At 38.8% G+C, this 27,986-nt stretch overlaps 2 protein-coding genes and 1 long non-coding RNA gene across 3 annotated transcripts in view; 2 read left to right on the forward strand and 1 right to left on the reverse strand.

Annotated features, from left to right (window-relative positions):
* The window catches only part of LOC146401763 (uncharacterized), a 909,931-nt gene that overhangs the window by 461,860 nt on the left and 420,085 nt on the right, over positions 1-27,986 (reverse strand). The window lies entirely within an intron of this gene.
* On the forward strand, positions 9,850-10,803 carry LOC100155823 (olfactory receptor 4F3/4F16/4F29-like). The gene has a single exon (XM_001925008.2). The coding sequence runs from the start codon at positions 9,850-9,852 to the stop codon at positions 10,801-10,803; it is 954 nt and encodes a 317-aa protein (XP_001925043.2).
* Positions 21,985-22,944, forward strand: LOC100152146 (olfactory receptor 4F3/4F16/4F29-like). Its single transcript, XM_001925178.6, has one exon. The coding sequence runs from the start codon at positions 21,985-21,987 to the stop codon at positions 22,942-22,944; it is 960 nt and encodes a 319-aa protein (XP_001925213.3).

Raw genomic sequence — 27,986 nt, forward strand, 5'->3', positions numbered from 1 at the left:
CAGCAGCTCCCTGGGCAGTGGAAAATACATGTATGGCTTTTGTTCTTAAAAAATTTAATTGCTAATACCCTATTGTTCCCTGGAAGGCTTCCAGATAACAACTAGTGGATTAACACATATTTTGTACATTAAAGGTATTATATACTATATTTGTACAATAACATGTGAGAGAAAAGAAAATGTTATTATGAAATCATAATGAAGAAAAAATACCTTTACAGTATTGTAAGTTTACACTATCTGTTTACAAGATAAATCACCTGCCAATGACTACACCTATATGTCTAATAGGATAAAATGCACTGTGGATGTTACACATATTACTAACACTAGACATAAAACATGAAATGAAAAATGAAAGAACTTGATATTTAGTTATAACAAATTATTTACTGATAATGAAGAAGCAGCAATATGGTTGACTTATGGTAGCCTAGGGTAATCAACACAGTTGCTTCATAGTAGCCTTGCATATACACAATCAATGAATTGTTATAAAATTTTATGGCATATAGCATTAAAATCATAGTCATAACTTAGTATTGGAAACATTGCTACATTTTTTTATGTATGGCCACATTAACCTGTGACTAAGGCTGATATACAGATTCTCCAGTGGAGAGAGAGAGAGAGGTATACTGTATGGTAAAGTAATTTTTGAAAACAAAATTATAAAAGAGTAAGAAATCTAATATCATATTAATTTTATATTAAATATTACCTTATGCCTATGTAAGGATAGGATATCTACTTCAGCACAAGTCTTACTCAATGTTCTACACATATTTTTGTATATTTGGAAATCATATACAAAAACTCCACATGTAAATGGATTCACAAAGTTCAAACTCTTGCTGTTCAATTGTCAACTATACATTTTATTCACCCTTTTAGTAAATAACTATTTGTGATTGCAAAAGTTAATACATTGGGTTGAAAAATACAGATGTGTTGGAGTTCCCGTCGTGGCGCAGTGGTTAACGAATCCGACTAGGAACCATGAGGTCGCGGGTTCGGTCCCTGCCCTTGCTCAGTAGGTTAACGATCCGGCGTTGCCGTGAGCTGTGGTGTAGGTTGCAGACGTGGCTCGGATCCCGCGTTGCTGTGGCTCTGGTGTAGGCCGGTGGCTACAGCTCCGATTTAACCCCTAGCCTGGGAACCTCCATATGCTGCGGGAGCGGCCCAAGAAATAGCAAAAACAACAACAAAGACAAAAGACAAAAAAAAAAAAAAAAAAGAAAGAAAAATACAGATGTGGTCCATGATTTTCTAGGGCTTGCAAGCTAGTTGGGAAGAAAAAATTAAACAAATAATAAATTACATTTGTAGTAAGTATTGCTAAGAATACAGTGTTCTTTAAGAACAAATCAATTAAAATTATAGAAGATATTTTAATTTTCCATCACTATGAAAATGTGAATGTTATATGTATCATAATTGTTTACTGAAAAATATTTTCTGATATAAAACTACAATGCTCCTTGTTAATCAGTAATGTTTGATTTTCTTTTTTTTTTTTTTTAATTTTATTTTCCCACTGTACAGCAAGGGGGTCAGGTTATCCTTACATGTATACATTACAATTACAGTTTTTCCCCCACCCTTTCTTCTGTTGCAACATGAGTATCTAGACATAGTTCTCAATGCTATTCAGCGGGATCTCCTTGTAAATCTATTCTAGGTTGTGTCTGATAAGCCCAAGCTCCCGATCCCTCCCACTCCCTCCCCCTCCCATCAGACAACCACAAGTCTCTTCTCCAAGTCCATGATTTTCTTTTCTGAGGAGATGTTCATTTGTGCTGGATATTAGATTCCAGTTATAAGTGATATCATATGGTATTTGTCTTTGTCTTTCTGGCTCATTTCACTCAGTATGAGATTCTCTAGTTCCATCCATGTTGCTGCAAATGGCATTATGTCATCCTTTTTTATGGCTGAGTAGTATTCCATCGTGTATACATACCACCTCTTCCGAATCCAATCATCTGTCGATGGACATTTGGATTGTTTCCATGTCCTGGCTATTGTGAATAGTGCTGCAATGAACATGCGGGTGCATGTGTATCTTTTAAGCAGAGCTTTGTCCGGATAGATGCCCAAGAGTGGGATTGAGGGGTCATATGGAAGTTCTATGTACAGATTTCTAAGGTATCTCCATACTGTTCTCCATACTGGCTGTACCAGTTTCCATTCCCACCAACACTGCAGGAGGGTTCCCTTTTCTCCGCAGCCCCTCCAGCACTTGTTATTTGTGGATTTATTAATGATGGCCATTCTGACTGGTGTGAGGTGGTATCTCATTGTAGTTTTGATTTGCATTTCTCTTATACTCAGCGATGTTGAGCATTTTTTCATGTGTTTGTTGGCCATCTGTATATCTTCTTTGGAGAAATGTCTATTCAGGTCTTTTGCCCATTTTTCCATTGATTGATTGGTTTTTTTGCTGTTGAGTTGTATAAGTTGCTTATATATTCTAGAGATTAAGCCCTTGTCAGTTGCATCTTTTGAAACTATTTTCTCCCATTCTGTAAGTTGTCTTTTTGTTTTCTTTTGGGTTTCCTTTGCTGTGCAAAAGCTTTTCAGTTTGATTACGTCTCATGGGTTTATTTTTGCTCTAATTTCTATTGCTTTGGGAGACTGACCTGAGAAAATATTCATGAGGTTGATGTCAGAGAGTGTTTTGCCTATGTTTTCTTCTAGGAGTTTGATGGTGTCCTGTCGTATATTTAAGTCTTTCAGCCATTTGGAGTTTATTTTTGTGCATGGTGTGAGGGTGTGTTCTAGTTTCATTGCTTTGCATACAGCTCTCCAGGTTTCCCAGCAATGCTTGCTGAATAGACTTTCCTTTTCCCATTTTATGTTCTTGCCTCCCTTGTCAAAGATTAATTGACCATAGGTGTCAGGGTTAATTTCCGGATTCTCTATTCTGTTCCATTGGTCTGTCTGTCTGTTTTGGTACCAGTACCACACTGTTTTGATGACTGTGGCTTTGTAGTATTTCTTGAAGTCTGGGAGAGTGATGCCTCCTGCTTGGTGTTTGTTTCTCAGGATTGCTTTGGCGATTCTGGGTCTTTTGTTGTTCCATATAAATGTTTGGATTGTTTGTTCTAGTTCTGTGAAAAATGTCATGGGTCATTTGATAGGGATTGCATTGAATCTGTAGATTGCTTTGGGTAGGATGGCCATTTTCACAATATTGATTTTTCCAATCCAGGAACATGGAATATCTTTCCATTTCTTTACATCTTCTTTGATTTCTTTGATTAAGGTTTTATAGTTCTCGGCATATAGGTCCTTTACCTCTTTGGTCAGGTGTATTCCGAGGTATTTGATTTTGTGTGGTACAATTTTAAAAGGTATCGTATTTTTGTATTCCTTTTCTAATGTTTCATTGCTGGTATACAGAAATGCAACTGACTTCTGAATGTAAATCTTATATCCTGCCACTTTGCTGAATTTATTAATCAGTTCAAGGAGTTTTGGGGTTGAGTCCTTAGGGTTTTCTATGTATGGTATCATGTCATCTGCATACAGTGACAGTTTGATCTCTTCTCTTCCTATATGGATGCCTTTGATTTCTTTTGTTTGTCTAATTGCTGTGGCTAAGACTTTGAAAACGATGTTGAAGAGCAGTGGTGAGAGTGGGCATCCCTGTCTTGTTCCAGGTTTGAGTGAGAAGGCTTTCAGTTTTTCCCCATTGAGGATTATATTTGCTGTGGGTTTATCATAAATGGCTTTGATTATATTCAGGAATGTTCCCTCTATACCCACTTTGGTGAGGGTCTTGATCATGAATGGATGTTGAACTTTGTCAAATGCTTTTTCTGCGTCTATTAAGATGATCATGTGATTTTTGACTTTTTTTTGTTAATGTGGTGTATGATGCTGATTGATTTGCGTATGTTGAACCATCCTTGTGAACCTGGGATGAACCCAACCTGGTCATGGTGTGTAATTTTTTTGATATGTTGTTGGATTCGGTTGGCTAAGATTTTGTTGAGAATTTTTGCATCTATATTCATCAATGATATTGGCCGATAGTTTTCTTTTTTGGTGGTATCTCTGCCTGGTTTTGGAATGAGGGTGATGGTGGCATCATAGAATGTCTTTGGGAGTATTCCTTCTTCTTCAACCTTTTGAAAGAGTTTAAGGAGGATGGGCACCAATCCCTCTTTATATGTTTGATAGAATGCACCTGTGAAGCCATCTGGTCCTGGACTTTTATTTGTAGGGAGTGATTTTATGACCTCTTCAATTTCATTTCTAGTGATCGGTCTGTTCAGTTGGTTTGTTTCTGCTTGATTCAGTTTTGGCAGGCTGTAAGATTCTAGAAAATTGTCCATTTCTTCCAGATTGTCAAACTTGTTGCCATACAGTTGTTCATAGTATTCTCTTATGGTTTTTTGTATTTCTGCTGTATCCGATGTGATTTCTCCTTTTTCATTTATAATTTTGGTGATTTGGGTTCTTTCTCTCCTCTTTTTAGTGAATCTGGCCAGGGGTTTGTCAATTTTGTTCACCTTTTCAAAGAACCAGCTCTTGGTTTTATTAATTTTCTCTATTGTTTTTTGAGTCTCTATTTTATTGATTTCTTCTTTGATCTTTATAATTTCCTTCCTTCTGCTGACTTTAGGACTTTTTTGTTCTTCTTTTTCTAATTCATTTAGGTGGAGGGTTAAGTTGTCAATTTGGGATCTTTCTTCTTTTTTGAGAAAGGCCTGGATTGCTATAAATTTCCCTCTGAGCACTGCTTTCGCAGCATCCCATAGATTTTGAGAGGTTGTGTCTTCATTATCATTTGTTTCAAGGTAGTTTTTAATTTCCTTCTTGATTTCCTCATTGACCCATTGGTTTTTTAGTAGCATGTTGTTTAGTCTCCATGGAGTAGGTTTTTTCTCTTTGCTTTTCCCATGGTTGATTTCTAATTTCATGGCATTGTGGTCAGAGAAGATACTTGAGATAATTTCTATGCTCCTAAATTTATTGAGATTCGCTTTATGTCCCAATATGTGGTCGATTCTTGAGAATGTTCCATGAGCATTTGAGGAGAATGTGTATTCTGATTTTTTTGGATGTAGTGTCCTGAAGATATCAATGAAGTCTAACTTTTCTATTGTTTCCTTTAGGATCTCTGTTGCTTTATTGGTTTTCTGTCTACAGGATCTGTCCATTGATGTGAGGGGGGTATTGAGGTCTCCTACTATGATTGTATTCTCATCAATATCTCCCTTTATGTCTGTTAATATTTGTTGTATGTATCTAGGTGCTCCTATGTTTGGGGCATATATGTTGATGATACTAACATCCTCTCCTTGGATGGATCCCTTAATCATTAAATAGTGTCCTTCTTTGTCTTTCTTTATGTCTTTGGTTTTAAAGTCTATTTTGTCTGATATGAGCATTGCGACTCCTGCTTTTCTGTCATGTCTATTGGCATGAAATACTTTTCCCCAGCCTTTCACTTTCAATCTATATGTATCTTTTGTCCTAAGGTGAGTTTCTTGTAGGCAGCATATTGAAAGTTTTTGCCTTTTTATCCACTCAGCCACCCTGTGTCTTTTGATTGGGGCATTCAGTCCATTGACATTTAAGGTGATAATTGATAGATGATTATTTATTGCCATTTGATCCTCGTGTTCCAGTTGATTCTATGGTTCTCCATTCTTCTTTTTTTTTTTTTTTTTTTTTTTGGTTAGATGGCCTCCTGTTATTATCTGCTTGAGTGTATTTTTTTTTCATTTTTTGCAAATGCAATATTTGGTTTTGGCTTGTGGTTGCCCTGTTTTTTAAGTATGCTAACCCCTTCCCATAATTGTGTGTTTTAGCCTGATGGTCCTGTAAGTTCAAACACTTCATTATTATATTAAAATTAAGAAGAGAGACATACATACAAACAAAAAGGATTATTTACCTCCTAACATCCCTTGCCCACATTTTATGGTTTTGATGACTCTTTTTTATTTTTTTATTTTTAATTTTATTTTGTTTGAAGCATGTTCATGATTAAATCTGTATGCTGGCTTATTTGAGTGACTGCTCTCTGATTGCGGTTTCCTCAGTCCTAGTTCTTCCTCTTCTTCTTCTTCTTTTTTTTTTTTTTTTCTTTTCTTTTTTCTTCCCTTTCCTTCCTTTCTTTTTGGTTTAGAGAAGCCCTTTCAATATTTCCTTTAACCTGGGTTTTGTGTTGCTGTATTCTTTAAGTTTTTGTTTGTTGTAAAAATTTTTATTTCCCCTTCTATTTTAAATGATATTCCTGCTGGATAGAGTATTCTAGGTTGCATATTTTTTCCTTTGAGCACTTTAAATATCTCTTGCCATTCCCTCCTGGCCTGTAGTGTTTCTGTAGAGAAATCAGCTGATATTCTTATGGGGGTTCCCTTGTAGGTAACATTCTGTTTTTCTCTTGCTGCCTTTAGGATCCTCTCTTTATCACTAACTTTTGCCATTTTTATTATGATGTGTCTTGGTGTGGGTCTGTTTGGGTTCAGTGTGTTTGGGGCCCTCTGTGCTTCTTGTATCTTGAATCCAGTATCCTTGAGATTTGGGAAGTTTCCAGCGATAATTTCTTCAAATATATTTTCCATCCCCTTATCTTTTTCTACTCCTTCTGGAATTCCTATTATGCGTAGATTGGCCCGCTTTATATTATCCCATAGGTCTCTTATATTGCTTTCCAGTTTTTTGATTCGGTTTTCTGTCTGTTGACCAGATTGAGTGATTTCCATTATTCTATCTTCCATATCACTGATTCGTTCTTCTGCATTATTCATTCTGGTTTTTACTGCCCCTAGTTCAGTTTGCATCTCTGCAAATGAATGTTCTAGTTTTTCTTGGCTCCTCCTTATATTTTCTAGTTCCTTTCTGAGGGTATCTGCATTACTGTTCATATCTTCTCTTAATTCCTTCAGTATTTTCAGTATTTCTCTTTTGAATTCCAGGTCTGTCTGACTGCAGAGATCTGTTTCATTGTTGACTGTTTTAGGTGAGTTCTCCTGTTGGTTTGACTGGGGGTGGTTTCTCAGCTTCTTCATCTTGCTTGTTGTCTTCTTTCTCCTGAGGGCGTTGTACTCTCCGTTATCGGGTAGTGTTTGCCTTGTCACTGCCGTGGAATATTTCCTGAGTGCTGTCATTGTTGGTCAATCTTTTTTGAGGCAGTGTGGCTTTTCTGGAGTGTTGATGGGACTAACAGTGTTTCTTTGAAGCAAAGGAGGACTTCCTGAGGGCAGACAGGACTGGGAGGTCCACCCCACAATGGTAGCAGATTTCACTTGGTTCTCAGCACCCCCTGGGGTCTTGGGCGGGTAGCAGGGCCCTTGGAGACTCAAGAGGCTCCTCCCCAGGGCAGCCCGATTCAGAAAGACCGTCTGAGATCTTTTCCCGATTCGGCCAGGCTTGTTGCAGCTTTGCTGGGCTGCAGGGGGTCCTGCCTGGAGCTGGCAGTCCTATGCAGCTGGTCCACTAGGTCTCAGCACCCCTTGGGGTCTTGGGCGGGTAGCAGGGCCCTTGGAGACTCAAGAGGCTCCTCCCCGGGGGAGTCCGTCTCAGAAAAACCGTCGGAGAATTAGGTCGATCTATTCACGGCCTGGCTAGGCTTGTTCTAGCTTTTCTGGGCTGCAGGCCTTTTCTAGGGGGCTGGTGGTGTTTGGTGCTGCTCTGTGGAAGTGTAGCCCCTCCAAAGGGCAAGCAGGCCTGTGCAGGGACAGCCCCTGCAGTGGTAGGCTTCAGGCAATTGTTGAGGCTAGCCCTCCTGGATGGCAGGCAGCCCCAGGTTCGGCGAGAGCTTAGTGGGTGGCGGGGGTGGGGAGAGGGAATGCACTGGGAAGCACAGCTTTCTGCTAGCTAGCGGGCCTGTAAGCTTGCTGTGGCGTGGGGGGTATTCTATGGGGACCCACCCCTTCTTCTCTCCGCTCCCCAGCACGGGCTCAGACCAGGCTCTTCTCCCAGGTTCCCTCTGAGGCGGCTTTCCACTTCCCCGCCCCTAGAGTATTGCTCCCTTCCTCTGCGACAGCTTTGTTTTCTAGTCTCCCAGGCAGTCTCTGCCCCGTCAAATGGTTTAGAGACCTCCCAAGCAGTTTCCGCTCTGCCCCGCCCCCCTAGCCCGGGGACTAATCTCTGGAGCCGAGGTCTTGGTGCCCAGCCCCCACCCAGGCGTCCCCCGGCCCTTTCCCGGGGACTAACCTCTGGAGCCGAGGATTCGGTGCCCAGCCCCCACCAAGGCGTCTCAATTTTTGGTGACTGTGCCCGTAGTTCAGATGGTCCGTTGGGTTCTTGATCCGTTTTTCCGTACTCCGACTTACTGCTACACTCTTCTCTGCATCTGGGGATTCCTCCGGTTCATTTGATCTTTCGCCCGGTAGGAGACTTTCCAGGGTGCGGGATCCCTTTCTCCTCCTCAGTTCCCTTTCGGGAGCGCCCGTCCCGCTCGGATTCACCTTCTCTCACTCTCCTCTTTTCTCCCGTTCTGCCCAATAATGTCACGAACTTCTTGCCATTATTGGAGTTTAGGTTCCTCTGCCAGCGATTAGTTGCTGTTCTGTGCGAGTCATTTCTTCTGTAGATGTGCTTTTTTTGTTGTGTTTGTGGGAGAGGGCGAGCGTGTCCCCCTACTCCTCCGCCATCTTGTCCTCGAAATCTGTTTGATTTTCTTATTCATCCACTGGCTCTCAGGTTTTGAGTGCTGCTAGGGCAAGTTAAATAAAGAGAAGTAAACATAACATTTACTGAATACTTAATATAACCATATGATTGAAGTATGAGTTATTTTACTAATTAAAATTTTATAGATAAGTAAACTGAAGCTCCAAGAGTTAAAGTAACTTGAACAAGATAAAGCTATCAATGGATGAACATTAATATAAATCTTGAAATGTAAATCCAAAACCCAATTTCCTTTTGATAAACTATGATGTATTTTTAACTGAGTTAATAATTACAAGGTAATGGGACAAGCCCTTTTCCTATTAGAGATTTGTACAATATGGTTTCTACTACAATATGCATTTCATTGTTTTAAGATTTTCAGATCATGTATGAAGTGTTTCTAAAATTACCCATGTCGAAGGATAAGATTTTTTTCTTTAATTTCTAGTCCTTCAGGAACTATTAGTTTTGTAAGATATAAAATCATAAACTTGAGGTCACTATATATCAAATTGCTAGAGAAGTTTTTAAATAGTGAATCACAAACTCTGTTCCTAGTGTGATACAAATTGACCTGCCACCTCTCTGTGTGGGTCACTTTTTCTTTGCTTCAGGGAGTTCAAATATGAATGAGTCAAAATCCCTGCCTTCAAGAAACTTAGAGTCTATTCGGTGAGTTAGAACTGTATGCCGTCCATTACACTACAAAATAACAGTAAAATAAATGCTAATAATAACAAAACAAAACCTTATAGATCTCCTAAACATATAAGGAACAATGAAGATGAATATAATCCCCAAAGTGGTGCCAGATGAAGGTCTGTAGGCTTGGAAGAGATTGAAATAGCAATTAGTTCTCTGTGATGGCAGTCAGATGATAGGAGATTTGAAATAAAAATAAAAAATTTGGGGTTGAATTCATATTACTCTTGTTGACCAGCTTGTATCTCATGAGTTACAGGGCATGAACCCTGGGAGAAAGCAAAGGGTATTAAATATTAAAGGTAGAGACAATTTGGTGGTAAGAACAGCTCCGTTTGACAGACACTAATGTCTCGATATGAGCACAGTTTAGAAGCCATAAGCATATTGGGTCAGTTTTAACACTATTGCATAATAGGCTTACATACCTTTAACCGCTCTTCTTCTAGTTTATTAATGTAATTACCATCATTTACATTTTTTCCTATTGTCTTCCTTCAAGTAGCAATGGTAAGGAATCCCATGGATGGAGCAAATCATTCTGTGGTGTCAGAGTTTGTGTTCCTGGGAATCACCAATTCATGGGAGATCCAACTTCTCCTCTTTGTGTTCACCTCCATGTTTTACATGGCAAGCATGATGGGAAACTCCCTCATTATGTTCACTGCGACTTCTGACCCTCGTTTACACTCCCCCATGTACTTTCTATTAGCCAACCTCTCCTTCATTGACATGGGAGTTTCTTCTGTCACTTCTCCCAAGATGATTTATGACCTTTTCAGGAAACGTAAAGTCATCTCCTTCAGTGGTTGCATCACTCAAATCTTCTTCATCCACGTCATTGGTGGTGTGGAGGTGGTGGTGCTCATCGCCATGGCCTTTGACAGATATGTTGCCATATGTAAACCTCTCCATTATCTGACCATCATGAGCCCAAGAATGTGTATCTCCTTTCTAGTGGCTGCCTGGATGACTGGCCTTATCCACTCCACGGTTCAACTGGCTTTTGTGGTAAACTTACCCTTCTGTGGGCCTAATGTGTTGGACAGCTTTTACTGTGACCTTCCTCGGTTCATCAAACTTGCCTGCATAGACACAGATCAACTAGAGTTCATGGTCACGGCCAACAGTGGATTCATCTCTGTTGGCTCCTTCTTCATTCTGATCATTTCCTATATAGTCATCATTCTCACTGTTAAGAAACAGTCTTCAGCGGGTTCATCCAAGGCACTGTCCACACTGTCAGCTCACATCAGTGTGGTAGTCTTATTCTTTGGTCCTTTGATATTTGTCTATACATGGCCATCTCCCTCCATACCCCTGGATAAGTTTCTGGCCATCTTTGATGCAGTCCTCACTCCCTTCCTGAATTCTGTTATTTACACATTCAGGAATCAAGACATGAAGGTGGCAATGAGGAGAGTATGCCAACAGCTGATGAGTTATAGAAAGATCTCTTAAGTGATTCCACTATTGTGAAGACACCTGCTGGTCACTGATATTCATTATTGATGGTTAAACTTAGAAAAAAAACTTTTCTTTTTCCACTTAGAGTTATTATACACACTGATATCAAGTCTACTTTGTCTTTCATTTAGGAGGGAGAGCCATTAACATCTAAAAAGAGAAAAGGAGTCGCATGGAAAGGAGTTACATGAAATACTTATTTATTTACATAATGCTTTTAATTATTTTTCCATTATATCTGGTTTACAGTGTTCTATCAATTTTCTACTGTATAGCATGGTGACCCAGTTACACATATACATGTATACCTTCTATTTTCTCACATTATCATGCTCCATCATAAGTGATTAGACATACTTCCCAGTGCTACACAGCAGGATCTCATTGCTAATCCATTCCAAAGGCAACAGTCTGGATCCAACTTCCCAATCCATCACATCCCTCCCCTCCCCCTTTGCAACCACAGGTCTATTCTCCAAGTCCATAATTTTCTTTTCTGTGGAAAGGTTCATTTGTGCCATAAGTTAGATTCCAGGTATATGCTTTAAAATTATGGTAACTTTAATCCTCAATTCCTAAGGAATAATATTTACGTGAAGTAATTATCAGAAATACATACTTCCTTAAGGTCTTCAGGCAGGGAAAACTTGTCTCTCTCTTTAGCAGAATCCTGTGTCATAGACAGGAATTCCTATCAGTACCTAACAGGGGGTTTTCTAAGTGAGGATTGAACTGAGTCTTCCTGTCATAGCTGCAACCCGCCACATTCTACCCTCCTATGGGTCTCTGATAGGATTGCGCAAAGAGGGCAGAATCTTTGAGAACTTGCCTGTCAGAGCCCTGTGGGCACACACCTCTGGGTAGAAGCCATGGGAATACAGACAACTGGGAAACACCAAGGTTTTTCTCTGTGATTAGCTTTATGCTACTCAAACCCACTTAATTTTCATTCCTCTATTCTTCCTATGACCTCCTCTTAACCTTTATCTTCAGCCACTTATGGCATCTAGGCCAGGGGAAAACACGCCCCTTTCCCTTTCTTTCTTTTCCTTCTGGTCCCATTGTTCCTCCTCCTCTCCCCACTTCTTCCATCTGCTGATCTGTCTCCTTCTAACCTCCCTGACTGCTGCCTCTTTTAAATTCCTCGGTTGTAGTTATTATAAAGTGCCTCCTCAACAGGTTTCACGTTTTAGGAAACTGGTTTTTTGGGTCACAGGAGCTCAGCTTTGGTCTGTGAGTGAGCCAGAGCTAAATGGCAAGGGTAGGGTCACTTATAAAAGTGGCTTTCGTATTTTCACCTGTGACCCACAGTAATGAATACTGTGTACATTGAAGTACATACCAAACCTCGTCCCTGTATGAAATAAAATAATATTTTACATAGGGATATTTATTTTTTTTGGAAAAAAATTTACTTTTTTCTCTTCAATCAAAAGCTTCTGTTTACAGCCCACTCTGTGAGTTACAGAATCTGTGGTAAGAAAATTCCACAGAGGGTAGATAATGACATTTTCTGCTTCTAGTTCAGAACAGAATGAACACCCTAAGGTAAATGCGTTGTCATTCTAGGAGTTCCCACTGTGAACAGCAGGTTAAGGATCTGGTGTAGCCACAGCCATGGCATAGATCACAGCTGCAGCTCAAATTCAGTACCTGGCCCAGAAACTTCCATTGCTGTGGATGTGGCCATAAAAATAAAAAAAAAAATTGCTATGCCATTCTAACAGTGAATGTCAAATTCTAATATTGGTTTAATGTAATATTTGCTCATAAAGCAAATAAAATTTAAATAAGTCCATCAAAGCAGAGATGTGAACATGTAGCCAAAATTTAGCAATCATTATTTTCTTTCAGACTCATTACTTAAACCCATTATGTAAACTACTGGCAAAGGGTTTCACAGGGTATTTTTGACTCCCAGGACAGCTGGGTTAAAGTCAGGCATCTGCTGGGCAGTTTCTGCAGTGCTAGAGAGCTCCCACGACTATGGGAGTAGGGCCTGGTACTTACTGGCAGTTTTTGCTGGGGTATCTGGGGTTCAAACACTTCAGGGATCTCAGAGGCAAGGCTCAGTGCCTACTTGCCTCCACTCTCCTAGCAGCTGCCAGTGTCTGAAACTCACAGTGGTGCCAGAGACTCACAACTGCCCCTGCCTACCCTGTACTCTACTAGGTGGTTTCCTGTTGCCTGAAAGGCACACAGAGGAGGAAGCTCTAGTGGTGGCCCCTCCCTTCTCCTCCAGCACCCCTCCACAGTGGTGCCTTGCCTCTCTGGCAGGACCTGGTTTCTTCTGAGTATAACCTCCAGTGTGGTGTCACTGGACAGCCTCCTCAGACTGACTCTATACAAGTAACCCCAATCAGCCCTGGAATCTGAAGCTGGATTGGGTGTTGCCAGATCTATTTCCTGGGCAACACTGTGCCCAAGGACACCTGGTGCCTAAAGCTAGATTGACTGTAGCCTGGTAGTAGTCCTTGGATGGGTATATCAAAGGAGGACACCTTGGAAGAAGTTTGAACTGCATTGGCTGGAATAGGGGCAGTCCTTATAGAGCCCTGTGCCCAAGGCTGTCTTGGAAGGATAGCTAAATGTGGAGTGGATCCAAACTAGGAGAGTCCATAAATAATGCTACATGCATGGCCATCTTGGCAGGCAGACTGGGGCTGTAGCTGAAGTGAGTACAGGGTGGGGAAAGTCCCAAAGGGACTCAAAATGAGGCTGGCATCTCTGACTTCAGAGAGGTCTCCAACACTTCCCTTTTCATTTGCAGAACCTCTAGAGTTACTATACAAATTTCCTTGTGTAGCCAATGTAGATTAAAATTGATGTTTTATCACTGTGTCCCAGGATGGGAAGGTCTGCATTCCTACCCCTCAGCTATATTCCTCCCCACTGCAGGTTACCACAATGGGGTTAAGTTGGGATTCCTTCATATATCGTGTCTCTGTCTTTCCTACCCTTTTCTTTGCAATCTGTTTGTAGTAGCTGTCAAATCAGCCCTCGGGTCTTCTTCAGGAGGAATCAATCCCTATGTAGCTGTAGATTTGTTCTGTCTGTGGGAGGAGATGAGCTCAAGGTCTTCCTATGCTACCATCTTGCCCTTCCCTCAATCCAGGGATATGTGTAACTGTACACTTCCCTTGAAAGGAAAGATGGCCTGCAGCACAGCTCTTACTAACTTGTGGACAAGGCTAAAGGTTGGTTTGGTAGGTTAAGGCCTAAGAAAGAACAAGGGTATAAATTTTTGAGATCAAGTCTAGAGTTTGTGGAGGTACTTTTCAGAGAGGGCACAGAGAATGCCCACGTAAAATTCTATTAGAGATTATTCACTATAGACTAACAAGATGACTTGCCTCTGTATTGTCATTCAGCCTCATATTGCTTCATCGATATCACATATTAATTCAATTTTATTGCTAATATGTAGTGGCTGTTACAGCAAAGTCTCTGCATAGACACAACCACATGAATTTCCCCTCACTGTGGGTGATCTGGCTGTCATCATGACTGAATGCCAAAGCTTTCAATATGGAAGTAAAGCCTTGGGACATTCTACGCTGCCACACCTCATCAAGCTCTCAGTAGACTCGCTGTCCAGATTTTCTGGAAGGATTAGAAACTTGTCTTCATAGTGATATAAATTTATTCTGGGTAGTTATTTTTCTTTCCCAACCATAGTGCTTCTGCAAGCACTACAATTCATGGACTTACAGAATAGCTTTTCTGCCTCATCTGCTCATATGGTATCCCATGCAACCTTGGATCTGGACACATGTTTATGGAAAATAGAATGTGACAACAGGCTCACACCCTTAGAATTCCCTAACTTATTCAAGCTCCATAGCTCAGAAAAAAAATAACTGATGGGGTGATAGAATGGCCTGGTGAATGAATGCTCAACTTTTTACCAACTGGGAGGTAAACAGCTTAAAATTTAGGAAACTGCCTATTTGATGCAGTACATATCTTAAACCAATGGCCACTGTCCTATAGTCTGTATATACTGTATATATGAAAGCAAGGTATTAAAAATTCACTTTAAAAGTAAGATATAATTAGTAGGTATGGAAGTTTATGCTTCCTATTCTTGTGATGTTATACCAGGTTCAGAGGTCCTAGTGCCCCAGGAAAGAATGTTTCCAAAGGGACACAGATAAGACTGGCCTTTGACAACTTGGGGATCCTTATGTCGCTGGACCAAAAGATGGAAAAGGGCTTGCCTCTGATATTTGTGGGCATGGGGGGGGGGCAAAAGTGAAAATGGAAGCTCATAAGCCATATGCCAAAATATTTGAAAGTTTTAAATCAAGGTAATTAAAAATGGGAACACAGTATATTCTATCCTATGTTGATAAACATATGTTTTTTCTTCTTTGTCTCTAGTGTCTAATTAGGAGTCTTGAGGACCTTTGTTCTGGTCAATCCAAATAGGTCCCTAGGAGTAAAGTCCCTTGATTCATGAACTCCTCTAAACTCTAATCTTTGCATTATCACTGGTCAGTGTCCTCTAGAGCTGTTGATAACCTTCACTTCCACATATGGCAAAATTTTATGGCACTGGATATTAGAGAGCACAGGAAAAGTCAAAGACTTCATGGAAATGCTTTTTTCTTTATAGAGGTAAAATAGAATGAGGATAAGCTTAACAATAAATAGAGTGGTTCTGGTGTCAGACATGACTCTGTTGTTGAAAGTCATGTTATGGACTCTAAAAAGATAGCTAACATCTGGAGTAACAAATTGACTAGTAGTGGAGAATAATTGTGAAAAATGTATTGACATGCTGGAGATGATAAATAGACCTTGAATTTAACTAGAATTACACAGTGTTGAGGTAATGTGAAAGATATTGTTAGAAAAAGTCAAATTCCTTTATAATGTTGGGGGTCAGCATTCAGGTGTTTCCAGCAATGATTATATGAATGATTCTCATCTTCCAAATATGATAAACAGGTGAGAAAAATTGGTGACCCATGAAACTAAAAAATCATGGGTTCTTGGAGTTCCCGTTGTGGCACAGTGGTTAATGAACCCGACTAGAAACCATGAGGTTGCAGGTTGGATCCCTAGCCTCGCTCAGTGGGTTAAGGACCTGGTGTTGCCGTGAGCTGTGGTATAGATCACAGATGTGGCTTGGATCCTGCGTTGCAGTGGCTCTGGCATAAGCCGGCAGCTACAGCTCCAATTAGACCCCAGCCTGGGAACCTCCATATGGCATGGGTGCGGCCCTAGAAAAGACAAAAAAAAAAAAAAAAAAAGATGGGTTCCTATAATGTCCACTAGTACTTCAAAACAGATAAAGTATAAGTTAATTCTCAGTGAAAACTGTAGCAAATGTATTTGGTACTTGTAGCATTCAAGGTGGGAAATAGTCTTATAGATACCTGAAGATAAGAGACATCCAAAGACACAAATCTGAATAAATTATTTCCAATGTGAATGTTAACTTAAAATATGATGTGCAAAATTTACAAACAAAATGAAAAATACCAGGTCAGCTGGTTCTCCTGTACTCTTACCTACTTTACTTCTAATTATTTTTATTAATTTTACCTCCAAACTGTAAGTAGAATGAAGAAAGCTTTAGAGAAAGTTGACAAATGTCTTTTGGGGGGGGGGGGGAATCTGAAAGGTAAATTGGAAAGAGATCCTAAAAGGAAATATAAAAGGAATTAGTTTTTGAGTCTTGAAAACCAAAACCCAAGGGGTGGCTTATTTTGTAGGTAGACAAAAAGTTACTGAGATGGACACTGAAATTATGTCGCACTTAGTTATAAAAAGTAAAAAAAAAAGTCTTAAATTAGGGTAAGGAGACTTTTACTTAGGTATGAAGAAGGATTTTATGACAATTTGAAAGATAACATGCAATCCATTTTAGCTGAGTCAGGTTCTAATTTCTCAATGTTTTTAGATTGAGAAAAAAATTGTTTGAATGATGGTTTAGGTTTTGAAAATTAGGAGATGTCTGTGGGTCCCTTTTAAGTTTGATAATTCTATTATTTGGAATCCCAATGACCAGTATTTCCTTCATCTATAAAGGATAAAAGGTCTGAGAATCTGTTACTGGAAGATTAATCAATTCTATGCAGGTCATGAAAAAGGACTAATCGCAGTAAAACGAAACAGCTAGACCTTTTCTAACATGTATATCTAATTAGTAGCATTATGACAAGTAAGGGGTTTGAGAAAAACAACTCAAAAACTTTCTCTTCTGAACACACTTGATAAGTGATGGTAGTTTCAGAACCTGATTAACCAGAGATTGATTGTAGGTATTTGATGACTTCCAGGTAAATAAGAATCATACTCTGGTGTTCCCTCCTAGAATCCTATCTATGACTATTGCTTAGGGTGCAAATAGAATCCTGACCATTCCTCAAGTGGATTTAAAACTTTGACATGTGAGCTTCACACATCAAACAATGAGTTTCTGTATTTTCTAACATTTGATTTTACATTTCTTTTCCTTTTCCCTTATCTAGGAAAAATTTATTTTTGACATCTTTAACTTTCATTTTTCCAGTATGCGTTTCAGGGTAAGTTAGAACCATCAGTATTATCCTACTAGGTTTTGTATTTATAGTTCCTTCCCCTTTGAATTTTTTTGTCTTTTTGTGTGTGTTTTTAGGGCTGCCCCTGCAGCATATGGAAGCTCCCAGGCTAGGGTCGAATCTGAGCTGTAGTTGCCAGCCCATATCACAGCCACAGCAACTCAGAATCCAAGATGCCTCTGAAAACTATACCACAGCTTGCAGCATCACCAGATCTGCAACCCACTGAGCAAGGCCATGGATTGAACCTGCATCCTCCTGATTCTAGTCAGGTTCATTACCACTGAGCCACAGTGGGGAGTCCTGAACTCACTTTTTTTCAAATTCCCAGTTCTTATGTAGTTGAAGGGTATTGGAGAGCAATAACTCAAACAAATTCACAGCTAGAAGTGTATAACTCTTAAAGGCTTGTGGAGAAATCCCCAAGAACAGTGCTTTAAAACACTGCAGACATAGTACTAAAAGTTGTTTATAATTTTAGAATTTGTGAGAGTGGACCCAGAAAGTAATGCAAATCATATATCAAAAACTACATCTTATTTAAAGTGGGCCTTGTCTTTTTTTCTCTTTGTCATACATACTCTTTCCTTATTTCTCTTCCTTTTTAGTGTTCATTTTGACATAGTTGACTTCTTTTCCCTTTATCCTTCTTCATTTTTATATACTCTATTTTTTTTGAGAGGGGGTGTCTCTTCAGAATTCCTCTCAGTCTTTTTATGCATTTTCCTACTCAAATTATGTTCTTGTTTTTCAATTACCCTTCAAAAGGAAGAGTTATATCCTCTTCTGTCTTTGTTGAATTGTTATGTTATAAATACGTAATCAGACATACCTATTGCTATATGAATTGCAATCTACTTTTCCCATAGTGAAGGCTACCTTTGTTGTTTAGGTCATACTTTCTACTTTATTAAAACCTTTAGCCTATATTTGATGGAGGCAATATTTTTAATTTTCACTAAAGTATAGTTGATTTACAATGCCAATTTCTGCTGTATAGTAAAGTGACCCAATCATACATATGTAAGCATTATTTTTCTCATACCAAACCCTGTCATAGTATACCCCAGCACAGGTTCAGAGCCATGTATGCAACCTACACCACAGCTCCCAGCAACGCTGGATCTTTAACCCACTGAGAAAGTCCAGGGATTGAACCCACGTCCCCATGGATATTAGTCAGGTTTGTAATCCAGTGAGCAACAATGGAAACTCTCAACATTACATTTTTGAGATTTTTTTCTCATGATGGCAAATACCAATCTAGTTCATTCAGTTTCCTCTCCAAATAATTTCATATGTTATATTAATTTACAATAATTTACTTATATATGACTTCATCGTGGACATATATATTATTTCCATTAGCAGGGGCATCAAAAAGGAAGAATTAACTGGACTGGGTGACAAATAATACCTTACATTCTCAGTTCTGTTAGACATGAATTTTCTCCATCTTACAGATGGGCAAAGGGCCCAGAGATGAAACGTCTGTTACTGAAGGTCAACAGGTAATTAGGAGACAGAATATGAAATACGTTTTGGTTTCTGTTGTTGTTGTTGTTGTTGTTGTTTGGGTTTTGTTTGTTTGGTTGGTTGGTTGGTTGTTTTTTTGTTGTTGTTGTTTTGTTTGTTTGTTTCTTTGTTTGTTTTTTGTCTTTTTGCCTTTTCTAGGGCCGCTCCCGCAGCATATGGAGGTTCTCAGGCTAGGGGTCCAATCGGAGCTGTAGCCACCAGCCTACATCACAGCCACAGCAGTGCGGGATCCGAGCCATATCTGCGACCTACACCATAGCTCATGGCAACGCCAGATCATCGACCCACTGAGCAAGGCCAGGGATCGAACCCGCAACCTCATGGTTCCTAGTTGGATTCGTTAACCACTGCGCCACGACAGGAACTCCATCACATGTTTTTTAGATGCTGAAGCCTATATTCAGTTCATTATCCCATGTAGCTTTTTAAAAATAGAAGTAACAGCTATAAGATTTTGTCAGCACTAAAATAGAGACCAATTCAGACAGTGCAATCGTACACACAGTTGATTTTGAACCAGAAGTCCCAGATGGAGTCCAGAGTCCCTGCATCCACACTGAGGGTGATGGTCAGTCTCAATATACTTTGACTCAAATAGGGCACTCACAGTTTTCACTGATGTCCTGTTATGTCCTCTAGCACTTTTCTAGGCACTGTGCAGCTTACGAAGACACATGAAAGGTAGAATCATCTCATCATCCATTTGGGAAGTTAAAATGAAACACTAGAATCAGAACACTACTCAGGCTGAGGGAATCAAGAGCAATCTCATGAAAGTGATAGAACCTGAATATAGGCAACTTTATGGAGGCTTCGAAGTAGTTAGCTCATCATGGACTCTGTTCAGGGGTCTTAGGAACCTCTAAAGAAAGAGAGATTGAGTGGAACTAATTCAGCTGGCATTTTATATCATGAGTCTATCCAAAAAACTTTCTTCCAAATTAGAATATTTTTCCAAACAAGTAGTGTAAGAAGAAGTGTTTCATCAGACTGCCAAGTTTCCCAAGATGCTGGGGTACATGACTTAGCTGCTAGAGAGTTGTCAGGGATGAATAATCATGGACAACAAAGAAACAATTACCAATATGTCAATAAGTGTCAGTCATCAACTATAAGAGGGCCTTATCTTTCCCCCTGGAATTTCTGCCATTACCACATCACATGTTTTTATTCATGAATTCATGAATAAATAAAAGAAAATAAGGAATTGGACAGAGACTGATTTTGGAGACAGTAGATTGGAGTTCTAACAGAAGCTCTAACACCAAGTGAATTTATGTTTGTGGTCGAGTTATTTAATGTAATTGGCTATTTACTTCCTGATCAATAATGACTTGAGAGTTTCCTAAATTAACAATATTGAATTTATCGCTAGGTCCCAAAGTGGACCTCATTGATTTCTCTCTTTTGCTAGATTGAAGACTGGTACTTCCTTTAATCCTATTCCTACTTTTGCCTTTCTTTCAAATTTTTCACTTGACTGAATTCCTAGACTCTAGACTTACCTTTTTTCTTCACATAGTCAGTGTCTAATGCAAGCAAATATATTTTATTCACTTTCAGCAAATTTTTAATTATGATCTAAATTTTTGATACATTGGTTTGAAGAAAAGTGATGTGGCCTATAAATTTATGGGGCTTTTAGCCTAATTGGGAAGGAGCAATAAATAATAATTTACATTTGTGGTGGTAAGTACTGCTAAGAATACAGTGTTCTTTGTGAGCTAATCTGTTAAACTTATCCAAGATAGCGTAATTTCTATCACTAAGAAAATGTGAACATTATATGCATTCATAAAAATGTCTTGAAATATATTTTCCAATGTGAAAGTTTTATGCTCCTTGTTAGTCAGTAGTGTTTTATTTTCTTATTCATTTATCCATTATGTCTCACATATTAAGTGCTATTAGGGCAAGTGAAATATAACATTTACCGAATGTAAACATTACATTTACTAAATACATAAATAGCCATATGATTAAGATACAATATTATTTTACTAACTGCAATTTCATAGATAAATAAACTGAGGCTCAAAGAGCTTAAGTAACAAGGTAAAGCTGTCAGTGACTAAACATTAGAAAAAATCTTGTAATCTAAATCCAAAACCCATATTCCTTTTGCTAAGTTAAGATGATTCTGTAGATAACAGTTAATATTTATAAGATAATATGGTAAGTCCTTATATGGAGATTTGTACAAAATTATTTCTACCGCTACATTATGCATATCATAATTTGATTCTCTTCAGATTATGTGCTAGGTATCCTAAGTCAATGTTTCTAAAATTACCTGTTGAAGGATAAGATTTTTTTGCAGTCATTTCTAATCTTTCATGAACTATTACTTTTGTGAAATTTGGAAACAGAAACTTGAGGTCACTGTATATCAAGTTGCTAGAGAAGTTGTTAAATACTCACTCACACACCCTGTACCTAATATGATACAACCTGGTAACAGACTTCATGGACCTGCACCTCTCTGTGTGGACCATTTTTTCTTTGCTTCAGGAAGTACAAATACAAATGAGTCAAAATGCCTGCCTTCCAGAAGCTTAGAGTCTACTTAGTGAGTTAGAACTGTAATCAGTTTACTGTAGTATAGGTGATAGTAAAATAAATGCTAGTAATGATAAAACAAGATTTCGTAGATGTGGTAAACATTTCAGTAATATTGAAGATGATGATAGTCCTACAGGTGGGGCCAGATGAAGGATTATAGGCTTAGAAACAATTACAACAATGATTCCTTATGCGTGATTAATTCTAACATCTGGAGCCACATTGTATTTGTATTTAACCCCAAAAATAGAAACGTTTGGGTTGACTTCCTGTTACTCTTGTTGGCCATCTTGAATTTCATATGGAATATCATGGATCCACCCTGGGAGGAAGGAGAGGGTTTTAAACACAGAGACAACTTGGTGGTAGAAAACAGCTTCACTTGAGACCTACAAATTTTTCTGTAGGCTTTGAAGTAGTTTTAATACAAAAAGAAATAGGCGTTCATAACTTTGACATCTCTTCTCATTTATTAACATATTTATTATAATTTACATTTTCTCCTATTATCCACATTCAGGTGGCAATGTCAACAAAGCCAAAAGATGGAGAAAATAACTCTGTGGTGTCAGAATTTGTGTTCCTGGGAGTCACCAATTCATGGGAGATCCAACTTCTCCTCTTTGTGTTCTCTTCCATGTTTTACATGGCAAGCATGATGGGAAACTCCCTCATTATGCTCACTGTGACTTCTGACCCTCACTTACACTCCCCCATGTACTTTCTGTTAGCCAACCTCTCCTTCCTTGACCTAGGAGCTGCTTCTGTTGCTTCTCCCAAGATGGTTTATGACCTTTTCAGGAAACGTAAAGTCATCTCCTTCAGTGGCTGCATCACTCAAATCTTCTTCATCCACGTCATTGGTGGTGTGGAGATGGAGCTACTTATAGCCATGGCCTTTGACAGATATGTTGCCATATGTAAACCTCTCCATTATCTGACCATCATGAGCCCAAAATTGTGCATCTTCCTTTTAGTGGCTGCCTGGATAATTGGCCTTATCCACTCCATGGTTCAACTGACTTTTGTGGTAAACTTACCCTTCTGTGGGCCTAATGTTCTAGACAGCTTTTACTGTGACCTTCCTCGGTTCATCAAACTTGCCTGCATAGACACAGATCAACTAGAGTTCATGGTCACGGCCAACAGTGGATTCATCTCTGTTGGTTCTTTCTTCATTCTGATCATTTCCTATATCATCATTATTCTCACTGTTAAGAAACAGTCTTCAGTAGGTTCATCCAAGGCTCTGTCCACTCTGTCAGCTCACATCACTGTGGTCATCTTATTCTTTGGTCCTTTGATATTTTTCTATATGTGGCCATTTCCTTCCACACACCTGGATAAGTTTCTGGCCTTCTTTGATGCAGTTCTCACTCCTTTCTTGAATCCTGTCATTTACACATTCAGGAATCAAGAAATGAAGGTGGCAATGAGGAGGGTATGCCGACAGCTAGTGAATTACAGGAGGTCTCTTAAGCGATGACTGTATTGTAATTGCCTTCATTGATTACTGCTGTTCATTGTTGGTGGTCAAACTCAGAGAGAAGCTCTTTTTTGTCCTACTTTAACTTGACTGTATGCTGATACTGAATGTACTCTGTCTTTCCATTAGGAAGGCGGAACATGTACTTTTGAGGAAAGAGAGTTGCATATAAAATACTTATAACCAAAGATTATAATAATCTTGAGCCTCAATTCCTAGGGAATAATATTTATATGAAGTAAATTTCAGAAACATCTAAGAGAGAAGCTTTCTTTAAAACCTTCAGAACAGGAAGATATATCCCCTAATCCACCCTAATTCAAGATGACTTTATCTTAGCTTTACTACATCTGCAAACACCTATTTTCAAGTATGGTCACATTCACAGATAATGGGGCTTAGGCTTTCAACATGTCTATTTGGTAGATACAAGTCAACCCACAATAGTAGTGTAGAAAGTAAGGGTATCTCTAAATATGAATGATTGTAGGATAGCTACCTATTAATTAATGAAAATGTATTTAAAATAAATAGTATTGGGGGGAGGGAGATGGACAGGGAGTTTGGGGTCAGGGGATACAGACTGCTACATTTGGAATGGATGGGCAATGGGGCCTTACTGCATAGCACAGGGAACTGTGTGTGATTGGTTCAAACTGAAGAAACATTATAAATCAACTATAATTTAAAAGTTAATAAATAAAATGAATAGTAGAAGGAACTTCAGCTCTTTCATAGGCAATTACTATACCTTATAAGTTACGGAGCATGGGGAGTTCCCTTTGTGGCTCTATGGAAATGAGCCCAACTAGTATCCATGAGGATTCAGGTTTAATCCCTGGCCTCACTCAGTGGGTCAGGGATCTGGCATTGACGTGAGCTGTGGTGTAGGTCACAGATGCTGCTCGGATCCAGCGTTGCTGTGGCTGTGGCATAGGCCGGTGGCTGTAACATTCCTTTGACAACAACCCCTAGCCTGGGAATTTCCATATGCCCCTGGTGCATCCCTAAACACTGAAAAGAAAAAAAAATGTAATGGAGCATGTAATTTCTTGTGAGCATAAGGCACAAGAAATTATCCTTGTTAGCTAAAGAATCCCTGATAACTAAGAATATTACACATGGTAAAGAATAATATTTACTTCTTTTAGTCACGAGCAGAACAAATACACCAGGATGAATTTGTTACGTCATTCCAACAGAGAAAACTGCATTTTAGTCTTCCGTCAAAATGGTGGTAAAGCATTACTAAGTTTTAAAAAATAAGCACATCAAAGTTGAGCTATGGAAACTTTACCAAAATATTAACATATATTAGTTTTTACTTTCATTCTCATTATTTAAATATTTATTATTTATATTTAGATATGAGTATATATGACCAAGGCAAACAGAAATTATTTTTTTTTGGTCCTTTTAGGGCCCCATTTGTGACATATGCAAGTTCCCAGTCTAGGAGTTGAATCAGAGTTGTAGCTGCCAGCTTACATACAGCCACAGCAACACTGGATCCTTAACCCACTGAGCATGGCCAGGAATTGAACCCACATCCTCATGGATCCTAGTCAGGTTTATTACCACTGACCACTACGGAAACTCCCAGAATTTACTTCTTGAACCTTCTACAGCTTTCAATCTCCACTAACTGTGTTTTGTCTTTTACTGTTTTCTTTCATATTTTGGGATAAGCAGATACTTTTATCTTAGGATAAATTTATTCTTTCTTCCTTGAAACAAGACCAGATCCTATTACCTTACATTGTTAATCTTTTTTGGTTGGGGGGGGGTGCTATAATACTTTTAATACAGATTCAGTCATCCATTTTATGACATCAGCTACAGTAACTAAATTTGTTTCATACACAGTACTCTAAAAAAGAGAAAGGAAGGAAGGAAGGAAGGAAGGAAGGAAGGAAGGAAGGAAGGAAGGAAGGAAGAAAGAAAGAAAGAAAGAAAGAAAGAAAGAAAGAAAGAAAGAAAGAAAGAAAGAAAGAAAGAAAGAAAGAAAGAAAGAAAGAAAGAGACAGACAATAACAAAAAACAGAGCATGACAGTTTACAGGGCAAAAAGTTTATTTTAATTGGGAGCTGTCCCAATAGGGGAGAAGAGATCTCAGTATAGAAGTGGAATGGGTTCTACTTCCAATGCAATTAGAAAAAGTGGGAATTTATAGCCAAAGAGCCACAGATCCTTCTGTGTATCAGGGTTTGTGGTGGTTGGGAGGATGAAAATTGCTAAGAGAGAGACACTAAAGATATGGGGAATTCTTGCTGAATGGACCAAACAAGGTTCTTGTTAAGGGCAAGCCAGGGTGGTCAGATATCAAGAGAAGGGGGGTAGAAATTTTATTAGATACCAAGGCTGGGGAATTTCCTCTAAACTAATTTAACAGGATTATTCCTATATCTGGCCTCTGCAAGCCCAGTGAGGATGAAGCTTAGTTGAGGCCTAGTGGAGAAGTGGGCTCAAAGCAGCCTGACTAATATTTGTTCAAGGACAGAGTCTTTGTCAACTTAAAGGTGGGCAATTGAGACTTGTCTGTCATATATAATTGGTTATTGACTAACAAAGCTCAGAAACACACAAAATATAACCCTCTACTGCCACAAACACCCTATTTACACTCACTTCAAGGTAGTAAACATTATTCCTAAGTAGCAATTAAGAAGGACATTTTCTAACATGATCCAAAGTTTATAGACACTCTGTACAGCTACAAGTGAAGCAACACACACATTCCATGACCAGTGTTTCATGATTCATTCTTATTTAAAACTTCTCCAGTAAATGTCCCCTAAGGATTTTGTTCACACTAAACCACAGTTTTAAAACAACAAAAAATTTAGAAGTTATATTCTAGTCAGAACAGTCAGAATTATAATTCCAAATGATTAACAAATAACTTTATAGGCGTTCCCATTATGGTTCATGGGGTTAAGGGCCCAATGTTGTCTCTCCGAGAATGCAGATTTGATCCCTGGATTTGATCAGTGGTTGAGTATTCAACATTGCCGTAAGCTATAGCATAGGTTCCAGATGTGGCTTGGATATGGTATTCTTGTGGCTATGGCATAGGCCCCAGATGTGGCTCTGATTTGACCCCTGGCCTGGGAAATTCCATATACTACAGGTGTGACCATTAAAACAAAAGGAAAAAAAAAAAAACTATGTTTTCCATAATTTTTCAACATTTAAAATTATAGTTGATTTACCATGTTCTGTCAATTTCTGCTGTACAGCAAAGTGACCCAGTTACATATATACATATATTCCTTATATAATTTTTATTTTTCCATTATAGTTGATTTACAGGGTTCTGTCAGTTTCTACAGTACAGCAAAGTGACCCAGTCATATATATATACGTACATTCTTTATCTTACCTTATTCTCCATCATGTTCCATCACACATGACTGGATACAGTATCCTGTCTACAGGACATGATTTCGTTGTCTATCCACTCGAAATGCAATAGTTTGCATCTACCAACCCCAAACTCCCAATCCATCCTAACCTTTCCGCTTCCCCTCCCCCTTGGCAATCACAAGTCTATTCTCCATACCCATGAGTTTGTTTTTTCTGTAGATAGGTTCATTTGTGCCATGTATTAGATTCCAGATATGTGATATACTGTACTTTTCATTGTAGTTTTGATTTGCATTTCTCTAATTAGTGATGTTGAGCACCTTTCCATGTGTTTTCTGGCTATCTATATGTCCTCTTTGGAGAAATATCTATTTAGGTACTCTGCCCCCTTTTCTTTTGGTCTTTTTAGGGCTGCACCCATGGCATATAGAAGGTCCCAGGCTGGTGGTCTAATTAGAGCTGCAGCTACTTGCCTACACCACAGCCACAGCAATGCCAGATCCTTAACCCACTGAGCAGGGCCAGGGATCAAACCAGTGTCCTCATGGATACTAGATGGGTTCATTTCCACTGAGATGCAACTGGAACTCCCTTCTGCCCAATTTTTGATTGGGCTGTTAGTGTCTGTTTATTTGTTTGTTCATATTGAGCTCCATAAGGTATATTTTGGAGATTAATCCCTACTCAGTCACTTGTTTTGCAAATATTTTCTCCCATTCTGTGGGTTTTCTTTTCATTTTGTTTACGGTTTCCTTTGCTGTGCAAAAACTTTTCAGTTTAGTTATCTTCCATTTGTTTATTTTTGTTTTTATTACCATTTCTCTAGGAAGCTGATCTGAGAAGATAGTGTGGTGGTTCATTCCAGGGAGTGTTCAGCCTTTGTTTTCCTCTAGGAGTTTTATAGCATCTGGCATTATGTTTGGGTCCTTAATCCATTTTGAGTTTATTTTTTGTATGGCATTAGAAAATGCTGTAATTTCTTTCTTTTATATGTAGCTCTCCAGTTTTCCCAGAAGCGCTTACTGAATAGACTGTTTTTCCTCCATTTGTATTCTTCCTTTTTCATAAATGAATTGACTGTAAGTGCATGTGTTTTTTTTCTGGGCTTTCTATCCTGTTCCACTGATCTATATTTCTGCTTTTCTGCAAGTACCCTACTGTTTTGATGACTGTAGATTTGTAGTATAATCTGAAGTCAGGGAGCCTGATTCCTCTAGCTGTTTTTTTCTCTCAGGATTTCTTTGGCTATTTAGGTCTTTTGTGTTTCCATACATATTTTAAAATATTTTGTTTTAGTTCTGTGAAGAATGTCAATGGTAATTTGATAGTGATTGCATTGAATCTGTAGGTTGCCATGGGTAGTATAGTCATTTTTGACGAAATTGATACTAACAATTCAAGAACATGGTATATCTTTCCATCCGTTTGTGTCATTTTTGATTCCTTTGATTAGCATCTTAGAATTTTCAAATACAGGTCTTCTTTCCCTTTAGGCAGCTTTATCCCTAGGTATTTTGTTTTTTGATGTGGTGGTAAACGGGATTGTTTCCTCAAATTCTATTTCTGATCATTCATTGTTAGTGGATAGAAATTTGAGACATCTGTGTATTAATTTTGTATTCTACCACTTTGCTGAATTCATTGCTGTGCTCTAGTAGTTTTCTGATAGCCTCTTT

This window comes from Sus scrofa, chromosome 7 (assembly GCF_054392235.1).
Source record: "Sus scrofa isolate SSC_HxYL_T2T_F1_AM1 chromosome 7, Sscrofa_HxYL_maternal_Yorkshire_Landrace_v2.0, whole genome shotgun sequence".
NCBI classification, from domain to species: Eukaryota; Metazoa; Chordata; class Mammalia; order Artiodactyla; family Suidae; genus Sus; species Sus scrofa.

Coding starts and splice junctions, on each gene's coding strand:
- LOC100152146 (XM_001925178.6), top strand. CDS start 21,985: ATGTCAACAAAGCCAAAAGATGGAGAAAATAACTCTGTGGTGTCAGAA.
- LOC100155823 (XM_001925008.2), top strand. CDS start 9,850: ATGGTAAGGAATCCCATGGATGGAGCAAATCATTCTGTGGTGTCAGAG.